Below are 19,368 nucleotides of genomic sequence, written 5' to 3'. Positions count from 1 at the left end.
AGGCTGGCCAGTGGGCTGAGAGTCGCCCTGTAAGCAGACAGGTGGGGAGCTACCAGGACAGGGTACATCCAGGTCTTAGTTATTGATGGGAAACTGTTCCTGCAGGCTGGGCTTGGCGTGCTGTTCCGTGGGGAGGGCACCAGCCTCTGTATCCTCCATCCTCCCAGATGTCTCACAAGTTCAGGCCAGCCTGGGCCATGCTCCTGGTGAGGAAGGAACCCTCTAGGGAGGTATATTAGGACCCCTTCAGAAAGATAGGACCAAGAGGACACATATGCAAACATATGTGTACACAGGTTAGATTATGAGGGATTGGTTCACATGATTACGGAAACTGGCAAATTCCATCTGCAAAGGGGCTGGGGCAGAGCAGTGGGGTTGCAGATGAATCCCAAGGCAGTCTGCTGGAAAAGTCTGCTTTACTGGGGGTCTGACCAGGCCTTCATAGTGGTTGCACAGGGCTTACCCACATTATGGAGGGTGATCTGCTATACCAGTTAAAATGTTAATCAAATCCAGTGGTAAAGTCTAACAATTTAAATGTCAGTGTCATGCAGAAACACTTGGAATAATGTTTGGCTAAACATCTGGGCACCCTGCAGCCCAGCCAAGTGGACACATAAGATTAGCCCTCCTAGAGGCCCACTTGAGCAGGGCTGGAGTTGCAGCGAGCTCTCCTGTGGGCTGGGAGAGTGGATTGGCAGCTCCTGAGAAGAGGTTTTGAGGAACTTTGTTACAGGCTCTTGTTTCCAGAGACTCTATGGGCCCACTGCAGAAGTAGGGCTTGATATGTAAAAACAGTCTCACTCTGTCACGGGGGTAGAGTGATGTGGCCTCATAGCAACCTCAAACTCCTGGGCTCAGCCTAGCTCACCAGAAACCTCTAAATTCCCAGGTTCAAATGATCATCCTGCTTCAGGCTCCCAAGTAGCTGGGACTTAGGCACCTGAGACAATGGCCAGCTAATTTTTCTATTTTTGTGAAGAGGGGTCTCTCTTGCTCAGGTTGCTCTTGAACTCAAGGGATCCTCCCACTTGGACTCCCAGAATGCCAGGCTTACAGGCGTGAGCCATCACGTCCAGCTATGACTGCATCTCTATCTGCTGTGGTGGCTGAGAGTGTCCTGATCTCTCCCCATGTGAGGGTCATTGTACCTAGACATGTAGGTGAAGTTAGATGGGGTACATCCTGCTATCAGAGTGGGACCTGGAAGCCCAGAAAAGCTGGCTCCCTCTGCTAGGTCCAGCTCTGCCTCAGTTTCCTGATTGGAACTTCCCTAGACTTTAGTCTCCTTGGTTGGGGCCCCTGCCCTGCCCACCTCTGCCATTCCTTCCCTGTGCCAGGCTGACTCCTGTTCTTCTCACTTGTGTAGGCCAGGCTCTGGCTCCAGAACAAAAGGGCCAACAGTCAGGCAGGAAAAGGAAATATCCACCCTGGGATGGCCCATCTGCCTGCCTGGAGACCAGGGAGAGCAGAGCTGGTCCCCCATTTGAAAGTGGCTGCCAGCTGAGTCATATGTACCCTGAGCTTCCCAGCAGCATCATGTTGGGAACTGCTGCTCTCCAGGAAGAGCCAATAGGGTCCTAAGTAAGGTCAGTCCCATGGAGGGTGCAGGCCTAGGGCTAGGAGATTGTTGGGATGGTGCCTGAAGGAGGAGAGCACTAGCTGCATCAGCAAGCAAGGTGCTGGAGGGCTGGAGGTGTAGAGAAGTCCAGACCAGGAGCCAGGCCTAACTGGCTGCCCCTAAGGAACAATTCTTGAAGCTGGTGCTGGAGGTTGACAGTGTGGAGGGAGAAGGTTGGCCCCAAACCTGCAGACCTCTGAATAGAATAGTCTTTAGCTGCTACAGTGGCCTCACAGGCTTTGGCGTAAGCAAGGCTGCAGCACTGTTGCCAGGGACAAGAGTCCCAGACTGCATGGATAGCCGGGCAGGAGCCTCTGGGACAGGTGGGATTTGCATGCCAGAGCCATCTCTGCCCCTTGACCAGCTTAAGATCATCCTGGTGGTTTGAGCTGTTTCAGCACTGTAGCTCCTCTCCCTGCATGTGCAAACATACCCACCATCTGCTCTCTGCAGGTGAGCAGAACTCTGTCCACCCCAAAGAAGATTCTAGGGTAGGGAGCAACCAAGGGGCCTGGGTTGCATCTTGGTGTGTCCTCTTCCCACTGGTCCTGGGCATCAACCATGCCAAGCAAGGAGGAGGAATGAGACTCCTTCCCAAGAGCAGAAGAAAGCACAACAGGAAAGATACACAAATTAGCCTCCCAGGTAGTTCCACTATTTGGGTGAGGCCAGAGTCTGTCCTTCCAGGAGCACTTTGGTGCTGGGAACATGAGTGTGGGTTAGCCTAGTAAGCATCACGTCTGGGACCAATTTCCCATGTCTCCGGGTGGCACTGAGGACGTGGAGGGGCAGATCATCAGCAGGGTGCTGACGGGACTCTTGGTGGCCTGCTACACCTCTGCTGCATGAACTCAGCCCTCACGACCCAGCCACGAATGACTGTAGGTTGGCACCAAGCAGGACGCTCTCCAAGCCAGTACCCAGCAGAGGAGTGCAGGCGGGTGGGGGCCAGAGAGGCAGAAAACAGGACTGCACTGTGGCCTCAGACCAATCTTTGCTGTTTTCATAGGTAGCAGTCTGGGGGCATGTTAACCCCTCTGCTCTGTGAGACTTGTGCGACACCTAGGGCAGGGATAGGCGATAAAGGCCCTTGTCATCCGCTCCTGTCAGGGCACATAGCAGTAAGAACAAAACACAGGCCTCCTCAGCATGGAGTGACAACGTGCCCCCGACTCATAAGTCCTGGGAGCCTGGCAGGGACTGCGGAGTGATGCCTTCAACCTGGCTGTGGGCTTAGCCTCTGTCACACCTTGTGGTTCATGCAGTGGTGCTGAATCCTGTCACACCTTGTGGTTCATGCAGTGGTGCTGAATCCTGTCACACCTTGTGGTTCATGCAGTGGTGCTGAATCCTGTGAGGACCCCATAGCCTGTCCCTGTCTCTCCATCTGTGTTCTCACAACTCTGGCAGGGTGAGACACCCTTCCTGGCTTTACACCTGAGAATGGAAGAGGGACGAGTAGAAGGTCCAGAAGTTGGAAATGGAAAGTGGATCCCCCATATCCCTTCTGTCCCTCGGTCACCCCCTTCTCTGGGAACTTTTAATCTCAGCACAGAGACACGCGTGGGCCGGGAACCAAATTCTAGGCAAGTACTGAGGAAACAGGACAGGAGAGGTGCAATTCTTTCATCAGCCTAGCTTCCCTGACCGCCTGGTCACACACCGCCCAGCCCTGCCGATTGGGGCTCCAGGCGAGCTCCCAGAGACCAAGGCCACACTGCCCGCGGCACCCTGCGGTGGAGCGCAAAGTGGGAATCTCGGCTCTGCAGCCACGAAGGGCCGCGGGCCGCAGGACCACCTCGCCCAGCGCCTAGACTTTGGGACGCGATCTTGGATGGCATGGACACCGAGGCGGTGAAGCCAGGGCCCTCAGGACTTAGGACCGGGCCTACCAGACCCCCCGGCGCGGCGCGCGTTACCAGGGGCGACCGCGCCGGGGCGCGCAAGCGCAGTGGGACGCGCCCACCCCGCCCCCGACCTCCACCGCTGCCGCCGCCGCGCCTTTCCCTTTAAGTGCCCGCCGGCCGCGTCGCCGCTTCATGAATGGAGCCCACGTGACCAAACATCATGTGACGTCTGTGGAACGGCGGTGGCGGCGGCGGATCCCGAGCCTGGTCCGGACCGGCCTTCCCAGCGCGCTCGGCCCGGCCCGCCAGGAGGCCAGCCCCTCGAGTCCTGGGCCCGGAGCCCTCGCGCAGGCCCCCGCCCTGCGCGGCCTCGGAGCGCGCGCGGCCTGGTCCCACCTGAGCCTCGGCCCGCCGGGCCCGCAGTGTGGTGAGTGCGGCGGGGCGGGGGGCGGCGGGCCGAGGGGCGGGGGCCGGCTGCTCCCGTAGCACCGAGGGCGGCGGGGGCCCCGGCTCTGAGTCTGCGAGCAGCTCACCGGTGGCTGGCGCCTCGTTCCCCGCCGCTCAGAAGCCAGCTCCCGGCCCTGCCGTCCGGGCGCTGGGATGGGCCGCGGGCGACGGCGGCGGCGGCGCGCGGGGCGGGCGTGTGCGGAGCTGACTCGCGGAGGCCCGGGCGTCCTAGGGGGAGGGGCGGCCGGGCTGGCGGGAGGAAAGGGTGGGGTCGAGCAGGGAGCCCCGGGGTCTGCGCGGGCGCCGGGCCGGTGCCGGATTCCTCAGGTGGCCGCGTCGGCGCAGCCCGCGATCAGGGGTCCTCGGCTGGTGGGGAGGGGCGGGCGGCGTGCTGGGGGCGGCGGGGAGGACCCGGCTTGCGCCCGCCCGGGCTCCGTCAATCGCGTGCCAGGGCCCAGAGGGAGACTTGCTGAGTCATCAGCATGAGGTCACTCGATGCTCGAGCCCGTGCCGGGGGACAGGCGCGAGGGCCTCGGGGACTGGGGGCCCGCGGGCGGGCGGAGCCGGTGTGTGCGGGACCGCGGTGTTGGGGCCGGGCCCGGCCGGGGCGCCGGGGAGAGTTTGGGCCGGCGCGCGAGTTGAAGCCGGGAGTTCGTGGCAGGTTTTCCCTCGGGGCAGAAGGTGAAGCCCCCGGCCGGTCTGCGGTGCCCTCTCTGGCAGCTCTTCTCAGGCGGCTGGTCCTGGTTTCAGTTGGGGCGGTCTCCCAAACTGGGAGAGAGTTCCCCGAGTGAGAGGAGGGAGGAGCTTAGGTGCGCTGTGCTGGCCCGGCTTGGGGGAAGCGGGCTTTCCCTGCTACTGCCCTGGGTGGCCGGGCCAGCACGGTGGGAGAGCCCCCCTGAGGCAGCGAACAGGGCGGGGAGGAAACACCCTGCCTCTCTCCCCAGCTGCTTCGGGTCTGGTTGAGGCTGCGGGTAGTGGGGTGGGAGCTTGGACCGTGCAGCGGACGCGCTTCGGTATCTGGTGACAGAATGCTACTCTCCATTATCCCAGATTGCCCCTACCTGAGATGGCATCTTTGCGTGAAGTGACGCTGCTGGGTGTCGGGCCCGGGACTCTAAGGAAATGACAGCCTGAGGGTGGTGTGGCCAGAGCCAGCCTTCTGGGGCATGTGGGTGATTCCTAGGAGGGGGTTTATGGCTAAGTTGGGCTGATCTGTGGTTTGCCCTCAGGGAGAGTCCCGCCAGCACACACACCCCACACACAGCACATTCAACACACACACCACACCCGAGCAGGCACTGAGTCTTGGACTTATGGCTGCCAAATGTTTTAACACTTCAGCTGACCTTTGGGCTGAAATGTTATGCCCTAGGAATATGCAGGGTCCTGGAGGGATGTTTCGTAAAACCTCAGTCACTTAGGCCTCAGTGGAAATGAAGTTTCAGATTCTTTTCAAAGAGTGACTTTTGGTAGCTGAGGCTTCTGGAGGAGGTGGGTGTGGAAGGCCGGCAACAGTGAGACCTACCTACCTTGGGGTGCCAGGGCATCAAGTCCACTCCTGCCTGGGAGTTTTGGCTGCTGGGGTCTCCAGACCAGGATGAAGGAGCAAGGCTGGCTAGTTGACCAGCTGCCTGCTGAATGTCCGGGCCCCAGCACAAGGGGATGGAACTGCCCAAACTTCCTTCCCCTTCCTGCTCTCATCCTGAGTGTCCACTTGAATGTCTGTCCCCCGTGAGGTGGGGTCTGCCTCTGGGGAAGAGAGGGTGAAGGATGACAGGGCTCTGGTACTGAACAGCCTTCACTACCCAGAGGAGGGCTGAGGTGGGAGCCCAGCTTCTCCTTGATCCAGTTGTGAGATCCTCTTTCTCTGACTCCAGGAATGCCCTGAGCATTCCCCCCAGCTGTCCACAAAGGTTGTCTTTGCCTGAGCAGTCTGTGTCCCAGGGCTGCAGAACCTGGCTAGGCCCTGCTTGCTGAGCCCTGCCCCTCCCCCACTGCACACCCACGCGAACACACCTTTGATTAGGAGGCGACTGGCTGCACTTATGCTGAGTTCAGGCCTTCTGCGCAGGGCAAAATCTGTCGAGGAGGCACTTTTCAGTTCCCAGCCACCTCACTCAGTGCTTTTCTGTGTGATCTCTCAGGAAGTCACCATTATATCATTGCGCATAGCAGTTAGGTGAGGGGAGCATGGTGGGGAACTAGTACCAGGGCCGTATCCTTCTATCCTAACTTGTGATCAAGGCTGAGGCACCCCTCCAGGCTGGCTGTGAGGGCCTAGCTTCTGGAGTGGGTTTGAGGGCAGCTTATAGGAAAGACAGATCCCTGAGGACCTTTTGACCTCCAGCCTAGGTCTTTCCTCATCCTTTGATCTGGAAGAATCTGATGACTGGAGCCTCGGTCTTGCCTCTGAGAGGCTCCTGGTGGCCTCGTCTTGAGGAGGTATCTCTGGCTTCCTTTGCTACTCTTTGCCACAGTCCACCTCCTGGTGCAAGGCTGGGTGAGGTGGGGTCTCTAATCTAGTGGGAACATACACCTCCATCTAGCCAGCCCACATTTTAGCTCTGCCGATGAAGGGAGAAGCCCCTACCCTAGCTCAAAATTGCCTTTCAGCTTCTCCAAAGAGACTGCATCTGTCTTGTCTTTTAGCCACAATGTTGCTTGCCTCTAACCTGGAAAAGAGGGGATGGAACACAGGGATAGGGGGTGCCGGTAATCCCAGGTGGATAACTGGGAGGAGGTGCCCTTGGCAGGGCTTCAGAAAGCAGAAAGTGAGGTCGGGTGCTAGAGGGGCAGCTGAGTGGATGGGAGTTGGCTGCCTGGTCTCTCCCAGCCCTTTGTTTTTGTACCATGGCCTGTGGGCAAGAGCACAGTAGTGACCTAGAGGGGCTGGCCACCCCTGCCTCTAGCTTTGCAGGCCCAGGGGGCTAGTTGTGGGCCCTTATGAAACACTCTGGATGGGGCGGGGCAGGGTGCAAGATGCTGCAACCTGTGGCAGGATGGTTACTCCATCAGTGGAGGAGGTGGACAGAGAGGGCTGGAGAGGCCTTGGCCCAGACTCCTTCTAGCTGGATTGCCTGCTACTTACAAGGTGGGGAATTCCCTGGCCAACCTACCAACGGAGCTAGAGCCTGCTGGGCAACCCACTCCTAGCTCTTCAAAGTTACAAGTCTTAGGGAGAATCAGAACTGTTCCACATCCTTCCTGGCTGAGTCCCTAGTGGGGACAGTCTCCTGAATCTCCCAGGGAACAGGGCTTTGTTGAAGGCTGGCTTAGGGGAGGCAGCAGTAGGAGATAGTACACTAAAATGTTTATGCACAGGGCCGCTGGACAACTTTCACCTGCTGCTAGCTGGGACGTGGGGCCACAGCCCTCCTGGGGCGCTGTTGGCTGGCGGGCCTGGGGAGAGCCAGCCTGTGAGGGAGGAGGCAGTGTGCTGAGTCAGCGTGACTCGCCAGGAACAGCCGCACTCTGGGGCAGCACTGGGGTTATTTTTAAAGCTCAGGGCTTCCTTCTAGGCTTGCCCCTCCGCATCTTATTCCTCCTAATCTCTCCCCCAGTCCCTTTGTCTTACTCTGCCTCCATCCAGCCTCTAGTCCTTCCCCCCATAAGGGCTTCCTGACACACCACCTTGGGGGCAGTTGGGTAGGGCAAAGCTCACCTCAGGAGAAGCAAGGCCAAGGGGTGTCCTCTGGTCAGGTATTGGGGGCTGGACACCTGGGCAACAGGCTCCCAAGTAGATGTCTGTGTGAACCATGGTGGCCTCTTGGGTCCTGACCTCTGCTCCATATCTTGCAGGAGAGCCTGCTCGCTGTGCCCCCAGGTTATGACGACCCCCAATAAAGGAAACAAGGCCTTGAAGGTGAGCAGCAGGGATAGGGGCTTCTGGAGCTCAGTGGCATGGGGAGGATGTCCCTGTTTGGCCTGTGACCTGTGTGCTGTGCCACCCCCAGGTGAAGCGGGAGCCGGGTGAAAATGGCACCAGCCTGACTGACGAGGAGCTGGTGACCATGTCTGTGCGGGAGCTGAACCAGCACCTGCGGGGCCTGTCTAAGGAGGAGATCATCCAGCTGAAGCAGCGCAGGCGCACGCTCAAGAACCGTGGCTATGCTGCTAGCTGCCGTGTGAAGCGGGTGACACAGAAGGAGGAGCTGGAGAAACAGAAGGCGGAGCTGCAGCAGGAGGTAGAGAAGCTAGCCTCGGAGAATGCCAGCATGAAGCTGGAGCTCGATGCGCTGCGCTCCAAGTACGAGGCCCTGCAGAACTTCGCCAGGACCGTGGCCCGCAGCCCCGTGGCACCGGCCCGGGGCCCCCTTGCCACTGGCCTGGGACCCCTAGTCCCTGGCAAGGTGGCTGCCACCAGCGTCATCACGATAGTAAAGTCCAAGACGGATGCCCGGTCATAGGGATGAGCGTCGTGTTTGTCCAGGCGGGTCTTCAAGGGGCCATTAAGCACATGGCTAATTTGGCAGCCCCGTCTCTCTCTCCCCTCTCTTCTCTTCTCCTCCCTGCCCTTCCCTTCCCTTTTCTTCTCCTCTCCCCTCCTCACCTCCTTCCTTCCCTGCAAAGCACAACCTGCATCCCAGGGGCACTGGGCTGAGCCCCTTTGATCTCGTTGTCGTCGTGTGTTTTGTACGTTGGGATTGGTCAGTTTGGTGGTGATGTGGGGTCGCCCCTAACCTCTTTTGTACCAAGGCCCTGCAGTCTTGGAGTCCAGGGCTGGCACCGTGAGAATGGAGGAGAAAGTGCTCATAGGATGGAGCAAGCGAGCCCTAGGCCTGTGTGTCCCTGAGTGGGGAGGGCTCCTGTCTACCCTCCACTCTCAGGTGGCTGCTGGCTGGGCTGGGAACACAGTTCAGCCCAGCCCAGTAGAAGGAGATAGGCTCTTCTTTGAAGAGCAGGGTGTGCCACCAGCCTGGGTGCAGCAGGCACTGGGGGTGTGTATGGCTGGAGGGCAGGGGCTACAGAGCTTGAGCCTGTCCCTTTGCGATGAAAAAGACCAAATCTCTGGTGGCGAGCTTACGTGAAGGGTGTGTCCTGTGTGTCCTTCGATGGGTCCCGTGTCACTGTTTACATGACCTATTTGTGTGGTTATATAGCCCTTTATTTAAAAGAGAGAAGTTCCTTTTACGAAGTTATTAAATTATATGTTTAAAAGCTAAAGAAAAAGAGCTGCAGAGTATTTATAAAACTGTCTTTTAAAACAAAAAGAACAAGCAAGAACATTTGATCATATAATGGAAAAGGGAAGAAAGTATATTAGAAACTTTGCTAGTTTAAAAGAAAAAAACAAAAAAAATTCCTTTCTTGTAAACTTATGGACAACTCTTTGTGGCTGTTGGAGTTTAGTTTTTATATACACAGAGTTATCAGACGTTATTTATAAAACTTAGTTTAAAAAAAAAGACAAAAAAAAGCCAAGCCGTGAGCCGACCAGAGGCCGTCCTCTTTGATATCTTTTGCAATTGTACCGAAAGTGACTTACTCCTCGCCCTTCCTGCTTCCGTCTCTTGCCGGTGCCGTGGTGTTGTCCGTGCCTGGTGAGGTTTTGTGCAGCCGTACAGTGCTGGTGCTTCTGGTGACCTTTGACCTGTGAGTGTCACTTTTTGTGTCTGTTTTCCTGTGTTTGTTTTTTGGATTTAGTTGTGTTTTTGCTTCTGCTGGCTTTCCAGACCCAAGCTGGGTTAGGCTGGGGTGCTGGGTAGCACCTACCATGTGGGATGTTGGGGATCTGTGCCCCTGCACCCAGAAAGTCAGATGTGGGGCTCTACCCCTCCCACCTATGCCGAGCCTTGACATTGGGTGTGTTGAGGGCTTGGGCTGGTCCAGGGCAGAGTAAGTGAAATTGGGGGGCCATTTGGGGTCTCCATGCTGCTTCCACACGCACCACCTTTGGCCTTGGTTGGTGGTGTTGCAGGGACCAACAAGTCACTGTGGGTGCCTGGGGGGCCCTGGCCAAGCTTTCCCCACTGTCTTCCTCTGGCCTTAGCTTTATTCCTGTAGGCTTCTTGGGGGACCTTAGTGGAGGGGACCCCAGGGGCCCACCTCTCTGTGAACTGTTTCCGTGCTGTACGGTGGTGCTTCCTGGGCAGAGTGGTGGGGGCCCCACCTGAGGCAGCCCTTCTTCCTTATCCTTGACTTGCTCTGAGGGCCTGGAGGTTCTTTACCAGTGCAGATAAGGGCTAAGATCTCCAGGGCCTGGTCCTAGCTCTGGCCCTGGCCCTCTTCTGTGCTTGTCGATGCTGGCAGCTTTTGGCTTCAGGCCCTTCTGCCTCCCTTTGCGATGTGTGTCTTCCACGGGTCAGCTGCTAGGCTTTTGGAGGTGCTTCTTTCTGAGGGCCGAGCCCACCTTTCTGTCCTAGAACCTGCTGACCTTCCAGGCTTGGCTTAGGAAGCTCCCTATAGGTATGCGATGGGGAGGTGGTTGCTCCTCCACCCCCAAGAGGCTACAGTCCAGTCTCTAGCCATGTGAGCCTCAGCCTCGACAGGGTTGCTGGTGTCTTCTCTGGCAGCCTGGACCCCTGAAAAGCACAGAAGTCTGACCTAGTGAGACAAAAACTGTGGCCTGACAAGGTTTATCCTCATGGGCAGTAGGATTTATCCGAGAGCTTGACCCAGTGTGCCTGTGATGTGGGGAAAAGGTGTGCCATTGACTCTTGTCATGAAGGATGGCTTCTCTGCTCCAGGTGTGCAGACACACTCCTACTTGTACCTGGGTCAGTCTGCAGATGGAATTGTGACTGTTGTCTCTGAGTCACTTAATGACTTTCCCTCCCTCCCCTTGGTCTGGTTTTGTCTAACTGGAATCCAGGTGTGAGTTGCTAAAAGTTGGTTGCAGGAGCAGTGAGTTGGAATCATCAGTGAAGACAGGTTGTGACCTGTGTGGGAGGGTGGATGACAGGTCATGCCTTCCCTGTCCTTGTCCAGCCCCCAATTTTTTCCTGCCTGGGTCCTCCATTACTGAGCACCTCTGCCTGGCTGCAGACCTAGAGAGCAGAAGGAAGAAGCAGGTGAGGAAGAGGAGGAGGATTTGAGGATGGGTACATACTGAACAGAAGTCGCAGATCCTTGGTTTGGTTTACAAAAGAAGCTTCTGGAGTTTGTGAGGCCATGCTTCCTTTTGGGAGTTGCGGGTTGGAGCAGCTGTTTTTTGGTTCTGAGGGAGTGTTCCCATTCCCTGTCCAGCCAGCTCTGCAGGGCCACTCTACCACTTTCCCCTTCCCCTTGATTTCTTTAGAGTAGATCCTTTGTCCACATGTGATTGCTGTCTTTCTGGTCTTTGTTAATTCCATTTTCCTACTGTGAGGATGTTGTGTTCTTTTTTCTCTCTTTAACTTTTCTGACACAGTGAATTGAGGGCTTTGGCTAAGGCCAGGTCTCTCAAACTTGTCCACTAAGTAAACCATATATGTGTCTTCCTTCCCACCTTGACTTTGCCCCAGCCCCTCCCTTATCCCAATATCGATACTCAGATTTTAGAGAAAAACCTAGTGGGAACATGTAAACCCTCCTGGAGACTTAGCCCCAGGGAGACCTCTCCATAGGTGGGTGTTCTGTGGTGGCCATGTCCTGTGCTGAGGTTTCTGCTCTTAGTGCATGCTTCAGGTCTGCATGTACACTGTCAGTAGCAGCCTCAGTGGTGGTCAGTGCCTGCTTGAGGACAACGGTCAGGGCTCATTATGTCCCTGGGACTTCTGTTTCTGGAGTGATCACTTGGCCCAAGTTCCCAACCTTGTATGGGAAGCTGGAGCCACAGACTGCTGCACCATTTCCGCTCTGGGATCTTGTGAGTTACTTTTTTAGACTGTGGTTTGGTGAAAGGAACCAACACATTAACGATTTTTTACCCCAGAAGCCGCTGAATAATTCTTTTTTGGCATGTTTTTGCCTTCCTGTTGGCTTTCTGATTTTGGAGCACATGTGGACAACAGAGGGCATAATCAGTGCCACACAGTGGTAGGGGTATACCCAGGAGACTCCAGTGTCCTGTCCTGGCATGTCTGTACCTGCTGGTCAGTGGCACACGTTTCCACCCCACTCCTGGAGCAGCAGCTTTGATGTCATGAGTGTCCCTCTAATCTGAGCTGGGGTCTAAGAGTGTGTCCCCAATAAACTGTGAGACCTCCCTGTTCTCAGTGACCCCAGTTGGGCTTTGAACCCTCCAGCAACCTTGTGCCCCCGTCCCAGCCATCTTCCCATCCCCTCAGTCTGCTGGTCCTTGAACCTTTAACCAAATGGGAGTGGTATGGAAAGCCTTCTCCTGGCAACTTAGGGCAATAGGACAAGGGCTACCCGTGTGTCCAGCTACTCTGTTGCTCTCCTGGTGCTGAGAGGTGGGTCCAAGCAGTTATTACCCTTGCCTGCCCTGCCTAGGGCTGAAGCCAGGGGAGTTTGGTGTGGGTGGAAGGACCCTGCGATCTGTTGGGACGGGGTGGGAGTGGTTAAAGATCGGAGGAGGGGATGCGAAGTGGGGCCGAGGACCCACAACCTCGGGTAGGGCGGTAGGGCGCCTGACCTGGGGCGGGGCAGTGGCCTCTGCCCCACTTCCACCTTGCGCAGTATTTATTGCTAAATTATTGTCCAGGAGGGGCAGCACTGGGCCTGGCCCCCCGGGTATTTATTGCTGTACATAGTGTATGTTTGTGATATATAAGGTTTTCTTTATTTTGTATATGATCAATAAACATCTTTTAAAGAGACTGGCAGGTGCTTCTTTGGGCGACGCGGTAGGCTGGGCGGAGCTGGCGCGCGCATGCGCTCCGCGCGCGGTCTGTCCGGCGAGGCGGAAGCGGAAGCACGGGTCTCCCCGGGGAGCGATGGCAGCCGGGGGTCTGAGCCGCTTGGAGCGTAAGGCGGCGGAGCGGGTCCGGAGGCTGCGGGAGGAGCAGCAGCGGGAGCGCCTCCGTCAGGTACGCCCCGCGCGCCCGCCTGCCCGCGCCCGCGCTGCCGCCGCCGCTCATCACCCGCCCGCCCGCCCGCCCGCAGGTGTCGCGCATCCTGAGGAAGGCGGCGGCGGAGCGCAGCGCCGAGGAGGGCCGGCTGCTGGCCGAAAGCGAGGACCTGGTGACGGAACTGCAGGGTCGGAGCCGGCGGCGCGAGGGTCTGAAGCGGCGGCTGGAGGAGGCGAGTCCCGCAGGGCGCGGCCCGGGCTCCCACATGTCCTCTCTCCGCCGCGGGGTGGGCGCCGCGGCCGAGGGGGGAAGTGACCACCCCGGCGTCTCGGCAGGTGTGCGATGACCCCGAGGAGCTGCGGAGGAAAGTCCGGGAGCTGGCCGGCGCTGTCCGCAACGCCAAATACTTGGTCGTCTACACTGGTGCGGGGATCAGCACGGTAGGGAGAGTCGTGGACGCCAGCCCGCACTCCCCAAGACGCGGGCGTGGGGCGCCCCCTTCTGGGAGACTGACCCCAGGAAGGAGTAATGTACTCCGATTTGGGTAACAACCGAATCACGAAAATCTTCCCTTTAGTTTTTTTTTTTTTCCCTTTCTAGGATAACACCAAAGGACTCAACTGAAAACTTAGCTGACATAACACATTTAAAAAGCTTGACCTCTGGCTCGGCACCTGTGGCTCAAGCGGCTAGGGCGCCAGCTACATACAACTGAGCTGGCAGGTTCGAATCCAGCCTGGCCCGACAAACAACAATGATGGCTGCAACCAAAAAATAGCAGGGCGTAGTGGCGGGCGCCTGTAGTCCCAGCTACTTGGGAGGCAGAGGCAGGAGACTCACTTGAGCCCAGGAGTTGGAGGTTGCTGTGAGCTGTGATGTGATGGCACTCTACCCAGGGTGAGGGTGAGAGCTTGAGGCTCTGTCTAAAAAAAAAAAAAAAAAAAAAACTTGACCTCTACATTACAGTGAGTTAGAGGCAAAAAAAAGGGAACAGAGATACAAGGGAGGAAGCTGGCTGTTTGCAGGCACACATACCCCCTTTGAAATAAGGCATGCTATTAGTTGTGGGCAGTGCTAAGCTCATACTGTCTTGATTCCCCATCCATTGTGTCCTGTTCATTTTGAAGGAAGATAAACAGAAAGTCCAAAAGAATTCAAATACTCCAAGTAAAGGAGAGAGTTGCATCGTGTTTTCTGGGTTGTTTTTATAGAAACATGGTCTGGATCCCTGGCCCAGGCTGAAATGAAGTGACACCATCATAACTTACGGCAACCTCAAACTCCTGGGCTCAAGCAGTTCATCCTCCTGGCTCAGCCTCCCTGTATTATTTTGAGAAGTTTCATTGGGAAGCTATTCTGGGCTGTGGGAACTCGGTAGCTTTTGAAAGTATGACTGACATATTGTCCATCTAATCTGATGGTCAAGTACAGAGTGTTAGGCACATGCAGGCCCAGCAGAGCAAACACCAAGTGATCTCTGTACTCAGGAAGCCCACAGGGGACAAAAGTAAGGCATGTGAACCAATACCCATGCTGTAAGGCTGACTGTGCTGGGGTCTCTGTCACAAAAATCCAGACACGCTGTGTTGTCTCAGAGGTAGGAGACTTGTGGGCCAGGGCTCACAGGAGTTGGCCTTGAGGAAATGGTAAGGTATACAAGTGAAGGTGAGGATGAGGCACTCCAAGGATAAGAGCAGAGGTCCCAGAGCAAGACCCTGTTAATGAGCTCGCTGCTCTAACTCACAGATGCCTGGAGCTCCAGCCTTTGTTCTCTTTCCTCTATGGCCACGTGTGCAAATCTAGTCATGTAGTTGTGTATCCGTAGCAATGTGACTTCTCACAGAGCTTTAAGGGGCAGCTAAAAGCCACTGCAGCTAATCAGTTTGATCTGAATGTTACTAATTGAGGTTCCCCTTTTAAATGTGAAAGCTAGAACCACTGATCAGGGTGGGCATTTTTCTGAGTTTAAGCAGTAGTGAAGGGATATGACCTGATCCTGGCATGCCTTCTGATTTTTTTTTCTTTCCTTCTCTTTTTTCTCTTGGGAAAGAAGAGAATTTCACTGGATGGGAAATTTGGGAAATGAGATGTTTGTTTTCATCCAGAGAAGTTTTCTTACCTTTATTAAGGTTGAGTGGGAACTACTCAGAGCCTTAGGATGGAAGAATTTGGACAAAAAAGTACTCCAACCTGAAGGTTCACCCTTTCCTAAACGTTGGAGCAGTGGGCCAGGCCCTGGGGACATGAATGGATCTGATCAGCCTATCCCCGAGTGTAGGGGACACATGTGGCCACAGAGTCCAGCTCTTTTCAGTGGTTAGAGAGGCTACCGGAGAGGGGCAGGGCTCTATCCAGCCTGGAGGGATGAGCTGGGCCAGGAAGGAAGGGGAAGTCTGAGCAGATGAAGGAGCCACACGGGGTATATGCCATCTGGGGACAGGCAGCTCAGCCTGGGAATGAATAGAGGCTGGACTGTAAGCTAGCCTAGAATGTGGGGGAGAAACATTGGCCCTGTTTTTGGGAATTCAGCCTGTACCTACAGTGATGCCTTTTTACTTGGCTTATCTGTTTTCTGAACATCCAGGCAGCCTCTATCCCAGATTACCGGGGCCCTAATGGAGTCTGGACACTGCTTCAGAAAGGGAGAAGTGTCAGGTGAGCAGGCCAAGCTTAGCCTTCAGGAACCGGGAAGGGGAGGGGTGGCACAGGCTTGAGTGTGCAGCTGTCCTCACCCTCACACTCCTTCCCACCTGTAGTACTGCTGACCTGAGTGAGGCTGAGCCGACCCTCACACACATGAGCATTGCCCGTTTGCATGAGCAGAAGCTGGTAAGAGCCCATTGTGGCTGGTGTGTTCATCTGGGTCTGGGCACAGGGCCTGGAGCTCCACTTTGGTGCCCAAGTGGGTGACTTGTGTCCTCCCTCTGCCTGCTGGTTAACTCCTGAGATGAGCACTCACTAAGTGGGCTATACTTCTGGTTGAGTCCTCCCATGCTTCCTCTAAGGATAAAAGGGTGGCCTTTTGGGCGGCACCCATGGCTCAGTGGGTAGGGCACTGGCCCCATATACTGAGGGTGGCGGATTCAACCCCAGCCCTGTCCAAACTGCAACAAAAAAATAGCTGGGCGTTGTGGCTGGCGTCTGTAGTCCCAGCTACTCGGGAGGCTGAGGCAAGAGATTCTCCTAAGCCCAGAAATTACTTGGAGGTTGCTGTGAGCTGTGTAACACCACGGCACTCTACCGAGGGCATTAAAGTAAGACTCTGTCTCTACCAAAAAAAAAAAGGTGGTCTTTCCTCCAAACCACTTGCCCAGGGCCAGCCTTGGGCCCAGAGCTGCTGGTGACCTTTGCCCTCTTGGACCTTAGAAGCCACAGGGGAGGGTAGGGAGTCTGGTAGGAAATCTCTGGAGATCCTTTGCTGAACACCTTCAACCAAGTGGGAAGGGAAACATAGTAAATCTGGGTAGGCCTTAGGGACTATGAGTCTGGAGCAGTAGTGGCCTTCACCAGAGCCCTGAGCCACCACTGCCTAGCGTTGTAGGGCCAGAGCAGGGCTGAGGGGAGGACACGGCCCCTCCCATGTGTGCTTTACCTTCTGTGGCTTTCTGTGGAGCCCTAGTCTTGGAAGCTGTCAACTGGGCTGGGCTCAGAGTGGCTTCACAGCTGCCTTGACTCCTCCTGCTGACAATGTCCCTGTCCTACCTCCCAGGTGCAGCATGTGGTGTCTCAGAACTGTGATGGGCTCCACCTGAGAAGTGGCCTGCCGCGAACAGCCATCTCGGAGCTCCATGGGAACATGTACATTGAAGTGAGCAGACCTGTGGGGACCCAGGGCCTGGTGGGCAGGCAGGTCCACTCACTGTGCTCTCTTGCCTTCAGGTCTGCACCTCCTGTGTCCCTAACAGGGAGTATGTTCGAGTATTTGATGTCACAGAGCGTACCGCCCTCCACAGACACCAGACAGCCCGGGCCTGCCATAAGTGTGGAAGCCAGCTCCGGGACACCATTGTGCACTTTGGGGAGAGGGGGATGTTGGGGCAGCCTCTGAACTGGGAGGCAGCAACCGAGGCTGCCAGCAAAGCAGACACAATCCTGTGTTTAGGGTCCAGCTTGAAGGTACGCACTGGTGAGCGAGCAGGGTGAGCAGGTGTTTGCCTGCCCAGAGCTCTCTGGCTCAGTGTCAGACTCAGCTTGCTACAGCTGTGCTCTGTGTGCGTGCTGTATCTGTCCGTTTCCACAGGTTCTAAAGAAGTATCCACGCCTCTGGTGCATGACCAAACCCCCAAGCCGGCGTCCTAAACTCTACATTGTGAACTTGCAGGTAACTCAGGTGCTCAGAGCTGTGTTCTTAGATCTGGGCCTTAGCAGGAAGAGCCAGGGAGACCTCCACATTCACTTACTGCAGAGGCCTGAGACAGAGGTGCTGACCAGGTGTTACTGTCACTCACTTTTCCTTGTCCCCAGTGGACCCCGAAGGATGACTGGGCTGCCCTGAAGCTTCATGGGAAGTGTGATGATGTCATGCAGCTCCTCATGGATGAGCTGGGCCTAGAGATTCCCCTCTACAGCAGGTGAGTGGGCCCAGCACACCACCTGCTTCCTCACACCTCTGTGTGGTGGGCCTTGTCTGTCTTCTCTTGTGAGCTGAGTGTGAAGGAAGCTCTGAGGTGTGGCTGAAAAGTGGTGTTCTCCAGAGGGACTGACCTCAGTGGCTGGCTGAGGCGAGACTTCGTGTGCACTACTGCCTGGGCCAGTGTGACTTGCAGAAGCCCTGTGGGGAGAGGGGTTCTGTTTCCCCACTGACCTTTCAGAGAAGCCTGGTGGGAAGGTGCCTTGAGAGGACTAGCAGCTTTGGTCAGACAGAATCACAGTGCACTTGGTTTTGGGCATTGGCATATTTTGGGGGAAGCTTAAACTGTGCCTTGATACAGAATTTGTGATAATTAGACTTGGTGTATGTATTGAGTAAAAAGTTTACACTCTCTTTCTCTGTGAATTTTCAGGGTCTTATAGGGGAAATCAATAACTTCTTTTAATCAAAGGGTTCAAGAAATTAAGGATCCCTTCACCTTCTGGGCCTGGCAATTCTTGTATGTTATGTTTGTGGTGTTCTGTAATGTGGGCCTATTGTGTACTGTATTTTTTTTTTACATTGACTTAGTTCATTTTCTTTATCAGTGCTTATCTGTATGTTAAGTTTATAATGTGGTTCTACATCTCAGACACATGGTTTCTTCACGGTGTTGTCTGTAGGCCAAGCCTCCCTAGTCAGCCGGGAAGGGGAAGAGGGTCTATCCACCTGCCCCCTGGTGGTACAAGTGAAAGGTGGGGCCCAGAGTTATTAGGGACTCATCCTGGAGATGGCAGTGCTCCTGGAGCCATTGCTGCCCTACTCTATTTGTGCATGGCCACTCAGTGGTAGACTAGGACTCTGAGTTTTGAGGAGACCAAGCCGGTGAGGGTGCTGACCTTTGAGTTACCACCCAAGGAGATGACCTCTCCTGCAGCTTTTCTGTAGCTTGGTAACAATGGAGCGGCCAATCCTAACCCAGCCAAGGTTAAGACATGGGAGGGTGAGGTGGGAAGGCAGGGGACCTCAGACAGCTTTCCCATGCTGGGGTGGGCTGTGACAGCGAGAGGCACCCAGGCTTGTCTGACCCACTTTTCTCTTCTTGGTAGGTGGCAGGATCCCATCTTCTCTCTGGCAACTCCCCTGCGTGCTGGTGAAGAAGGCAGCCACAGTCGGAAATCGCTATGCAGAAGCAGAGAGGAAGGGCCACCTGGGGACTGTGGTGCCCCACTCAGTTCAGCCCCCATTCTAGGGGGCTGGTTTGGCCGGGGCTGCACCAAACGCACAAAAAAGAAGAAAGTGACGTAACCTGGTGTTTGACAAAAACAGTTGGCACTTTGCAGATGGACGGAACTCTTATTCAGGGGCCAGTGTTGCCATGCAGGCTTGGTTGCCAGCAAGATCATCTCTTTGGGGGTGACATTTTCACCATGGCATGTAGCCATTTATCCTTGCACTGCTGTGGTTGTCCCAGATTCGGCTTCATCATCCAGGACACTTGTCCATGGGCTTCTGCATAAAAGGAGGGCGGAGCTCGGATTATTTTGGACCTGGCCTGCAGAGAGGAAGTTATGACTGCCTTATCCCACTGGCCAGGCTAGTCTCAGGGCATCACCCTATTTCTGCTACTTCTTACTAAAAACTATTAACTTCGTAGAAGACTTTTTCTGTACTGGGTATGCAGCAGAGGGGTGCTTTAAGCAAACCTTTTTATTCCTATTAAACATCTCTGTACCGTCTTCCCATGTCACCCCTGCATGGCTCACTCCAGTGGGCGGGGTCGTTGGGCGCGGGTTCCCAGCGAGACAGGCAACGTGCTCGCCAGAGGTCCATTGAGGCTGCTGCCATAGATCCGCTCCGGGCGGTGCTGTGCCTCCCACTGCCGCCAGGCGTGGGCAAGGGGCGGGGTCCGAGTAGGGGGCGGGCCCTGGTGAAGGCTCTAGGAAGCTTTGGACGCGGTGTCCGAGTAGGGGGCGGAGTTGGGGCCGC

At 55.8% G+C, this 19,368-nt stretch overlaps 2 protein-coding genes and 1 long non-coding RNA gene across 15 annotated transcripts; 2 read left to right on the top strand and 1 right to left on the bottom strand.

Annotated features, from left to right (window-relative positions):
• Positions 1-3,708: 3,708 nt before the first annotated feature.
• MAFG (MAF bZIP transcription factor G) lies at positions 3,709-9,195 on the top strand. 5 transcript variants are annotated; one of them, XM_053568129.1, is made up of 3 exons: positions 3,709-3,898; positions 7,717-7,780; positions 7,872-9,195. In XM_053568129.1, the coding sequence occupies exons 2-3, from the start codon at positions 7,745-7,747 to the stop codon at positions 8,322-8,324; spliced, it is 489 nt and encodes a 162-aa protein (XP_053424104.1). In that variant the 5' UTR covers positions 3,709-3,898; positions 7,717-7,744; the 3' UTR covers positions 8,325-9,195. The 5 variants fall into 5 exon arrangements, with proteins under 5 accessions (XP_053424104.1, XP_053424107.1, XP_053424103.1 ...); XM_053568132.1 differs by lacking the exon at positions 3,709-3,898 and adding an exon at positions 4,223-4,245; XM_053568128.1 differs by lacking the exon at positions 3,709-3,898 and adding an exon at positions 4,304-4,484.
• LOC128569737 (uncharacterized) lies at positions 5,568-7,691 on the bottom strand. Its single transcript, XR_008375445.1, has 3 exons — positions 7,580-7,691; positions 5,935-5,997; positions 5,568-5,667 (listed from the first exon to the last, which is right to left on the bottom strand). It is a non-coding gene; the product is annotated as an uncharacterized LOC128569737 (long non-coding RNA).
• Positions 8,358-19,118, top strand: SIRT7 (sirtuin 7). 9 transcript variants are annotated; one of them, XM_053568107.1, is made up of 11 exons: positions 8,358-9,510; positions 12,615-12,827; positions 12,904-13,041; positions 13,145-13,249; positions 15,394-15,464; positions 15,566-15,638; positions 16,519-16,617; positions 16,689-16,925; positions 17,050-17,130; positions 17,274-17,380; positions 18,489-19,118. In XM_053568107.1, the coding sequence occupies exons 2-11, from the start codon at positions 12,735-12,737 to the stop codon at positions 18,685-18,687; spliced, it is 1,203 nt and encodes a 400-aa protein (XP_053424082.1). In that variant the 5' UTR covers positions 8,358-9,510; positions 12,615-12,734; the 3' UTR covers positions 18,688-19,118. The 9 variants fall into 9 exon arrangements, 3 of the variants coding, with proteins under 3 accessions (XP_053424082.1, XP_053424081.1, XP_053424084.1); XR_008375442.1 differs by lacking the exon at positions 8,358-9,510 and adding an exon at positions 17,813-17,899 and having other exon boundaries at positions 11,893-12,827; positions 18,489-18,620; XR_008375443.1 differs by lacking the exons at positions 8,358-9,510; positions 18,489-19,118 and adding exons at positions 17,813-17,899; positions 18,226-18,346 and having other exon boundaries at positions 11,893-12,827.
• The last annotated feature ends 250 nt before the right edge of the window (positions 19,119-19,368 follow it).

Source organism: Nycticebus coucang, chromosome 18, assembly GCF_027406575.1.
Source record: "Nycticebus coucang isolate mNycCou1 chromosome 18, mNycCou1.pri, whole genome shotgun sequence".
Lineage (NCBI taxonomy): Eukaryota > Metazoa > Chordata > Mammalia > Primates > Lorisidae > Nycticebus > Nycticebus coucang.
The sequence above is the reverse complement of the archived record's forward strand: the minus strand, read 5'-3'. Positions and strand labels throughout refer to the sequence as shown.

Bases quoted from the DNA above. Each gene is read 5' to 3' on its own strand.
- MAFG (XM_053568128.1), top strand. From the start codon at position 4,414: ATGCTCGAGCCCGTGCCGGGGGACAGGCGCGAGGGCCTCGGGGACTGG. The intron at 4,485-7,716 runs GTGTGTGCGGGA...CATATCTTGCAG, and splicing joins CCCGCGGGCGGGCGGAGCCG to GAGAGCCTGCTCGCTGTGCC. The intron at 7,781-7,871 runs GTGAGCAGCAGG...TGCCACCCCCAG, and splicing joins AAGGAAACAAGGCCTTGAAG to GTGAAGCGGGAGCCGGGTGA.
- SIRT7 (XM_053568106.1), top strand. From the start codon at position 12,555: ATGTTTGTGATATATAAGGTTTTCTTTATTTTGTATATGATCAATAAA. The intron at 16,926-17,049 runs GTACGCACTGGT...CCGTTTCCACAG, and splicing joins GTTTAGGGTCCAGCTTGAAG to GTTCTAAAGAAGTATCCACG. The intron at 17,131-17,273 runs GTAACTCAGGTG...CCTTGTCCCCAG, and splicing joins TCTACATTGTGAACTTGCAG to TGGACCCCGAAGGATGACTG.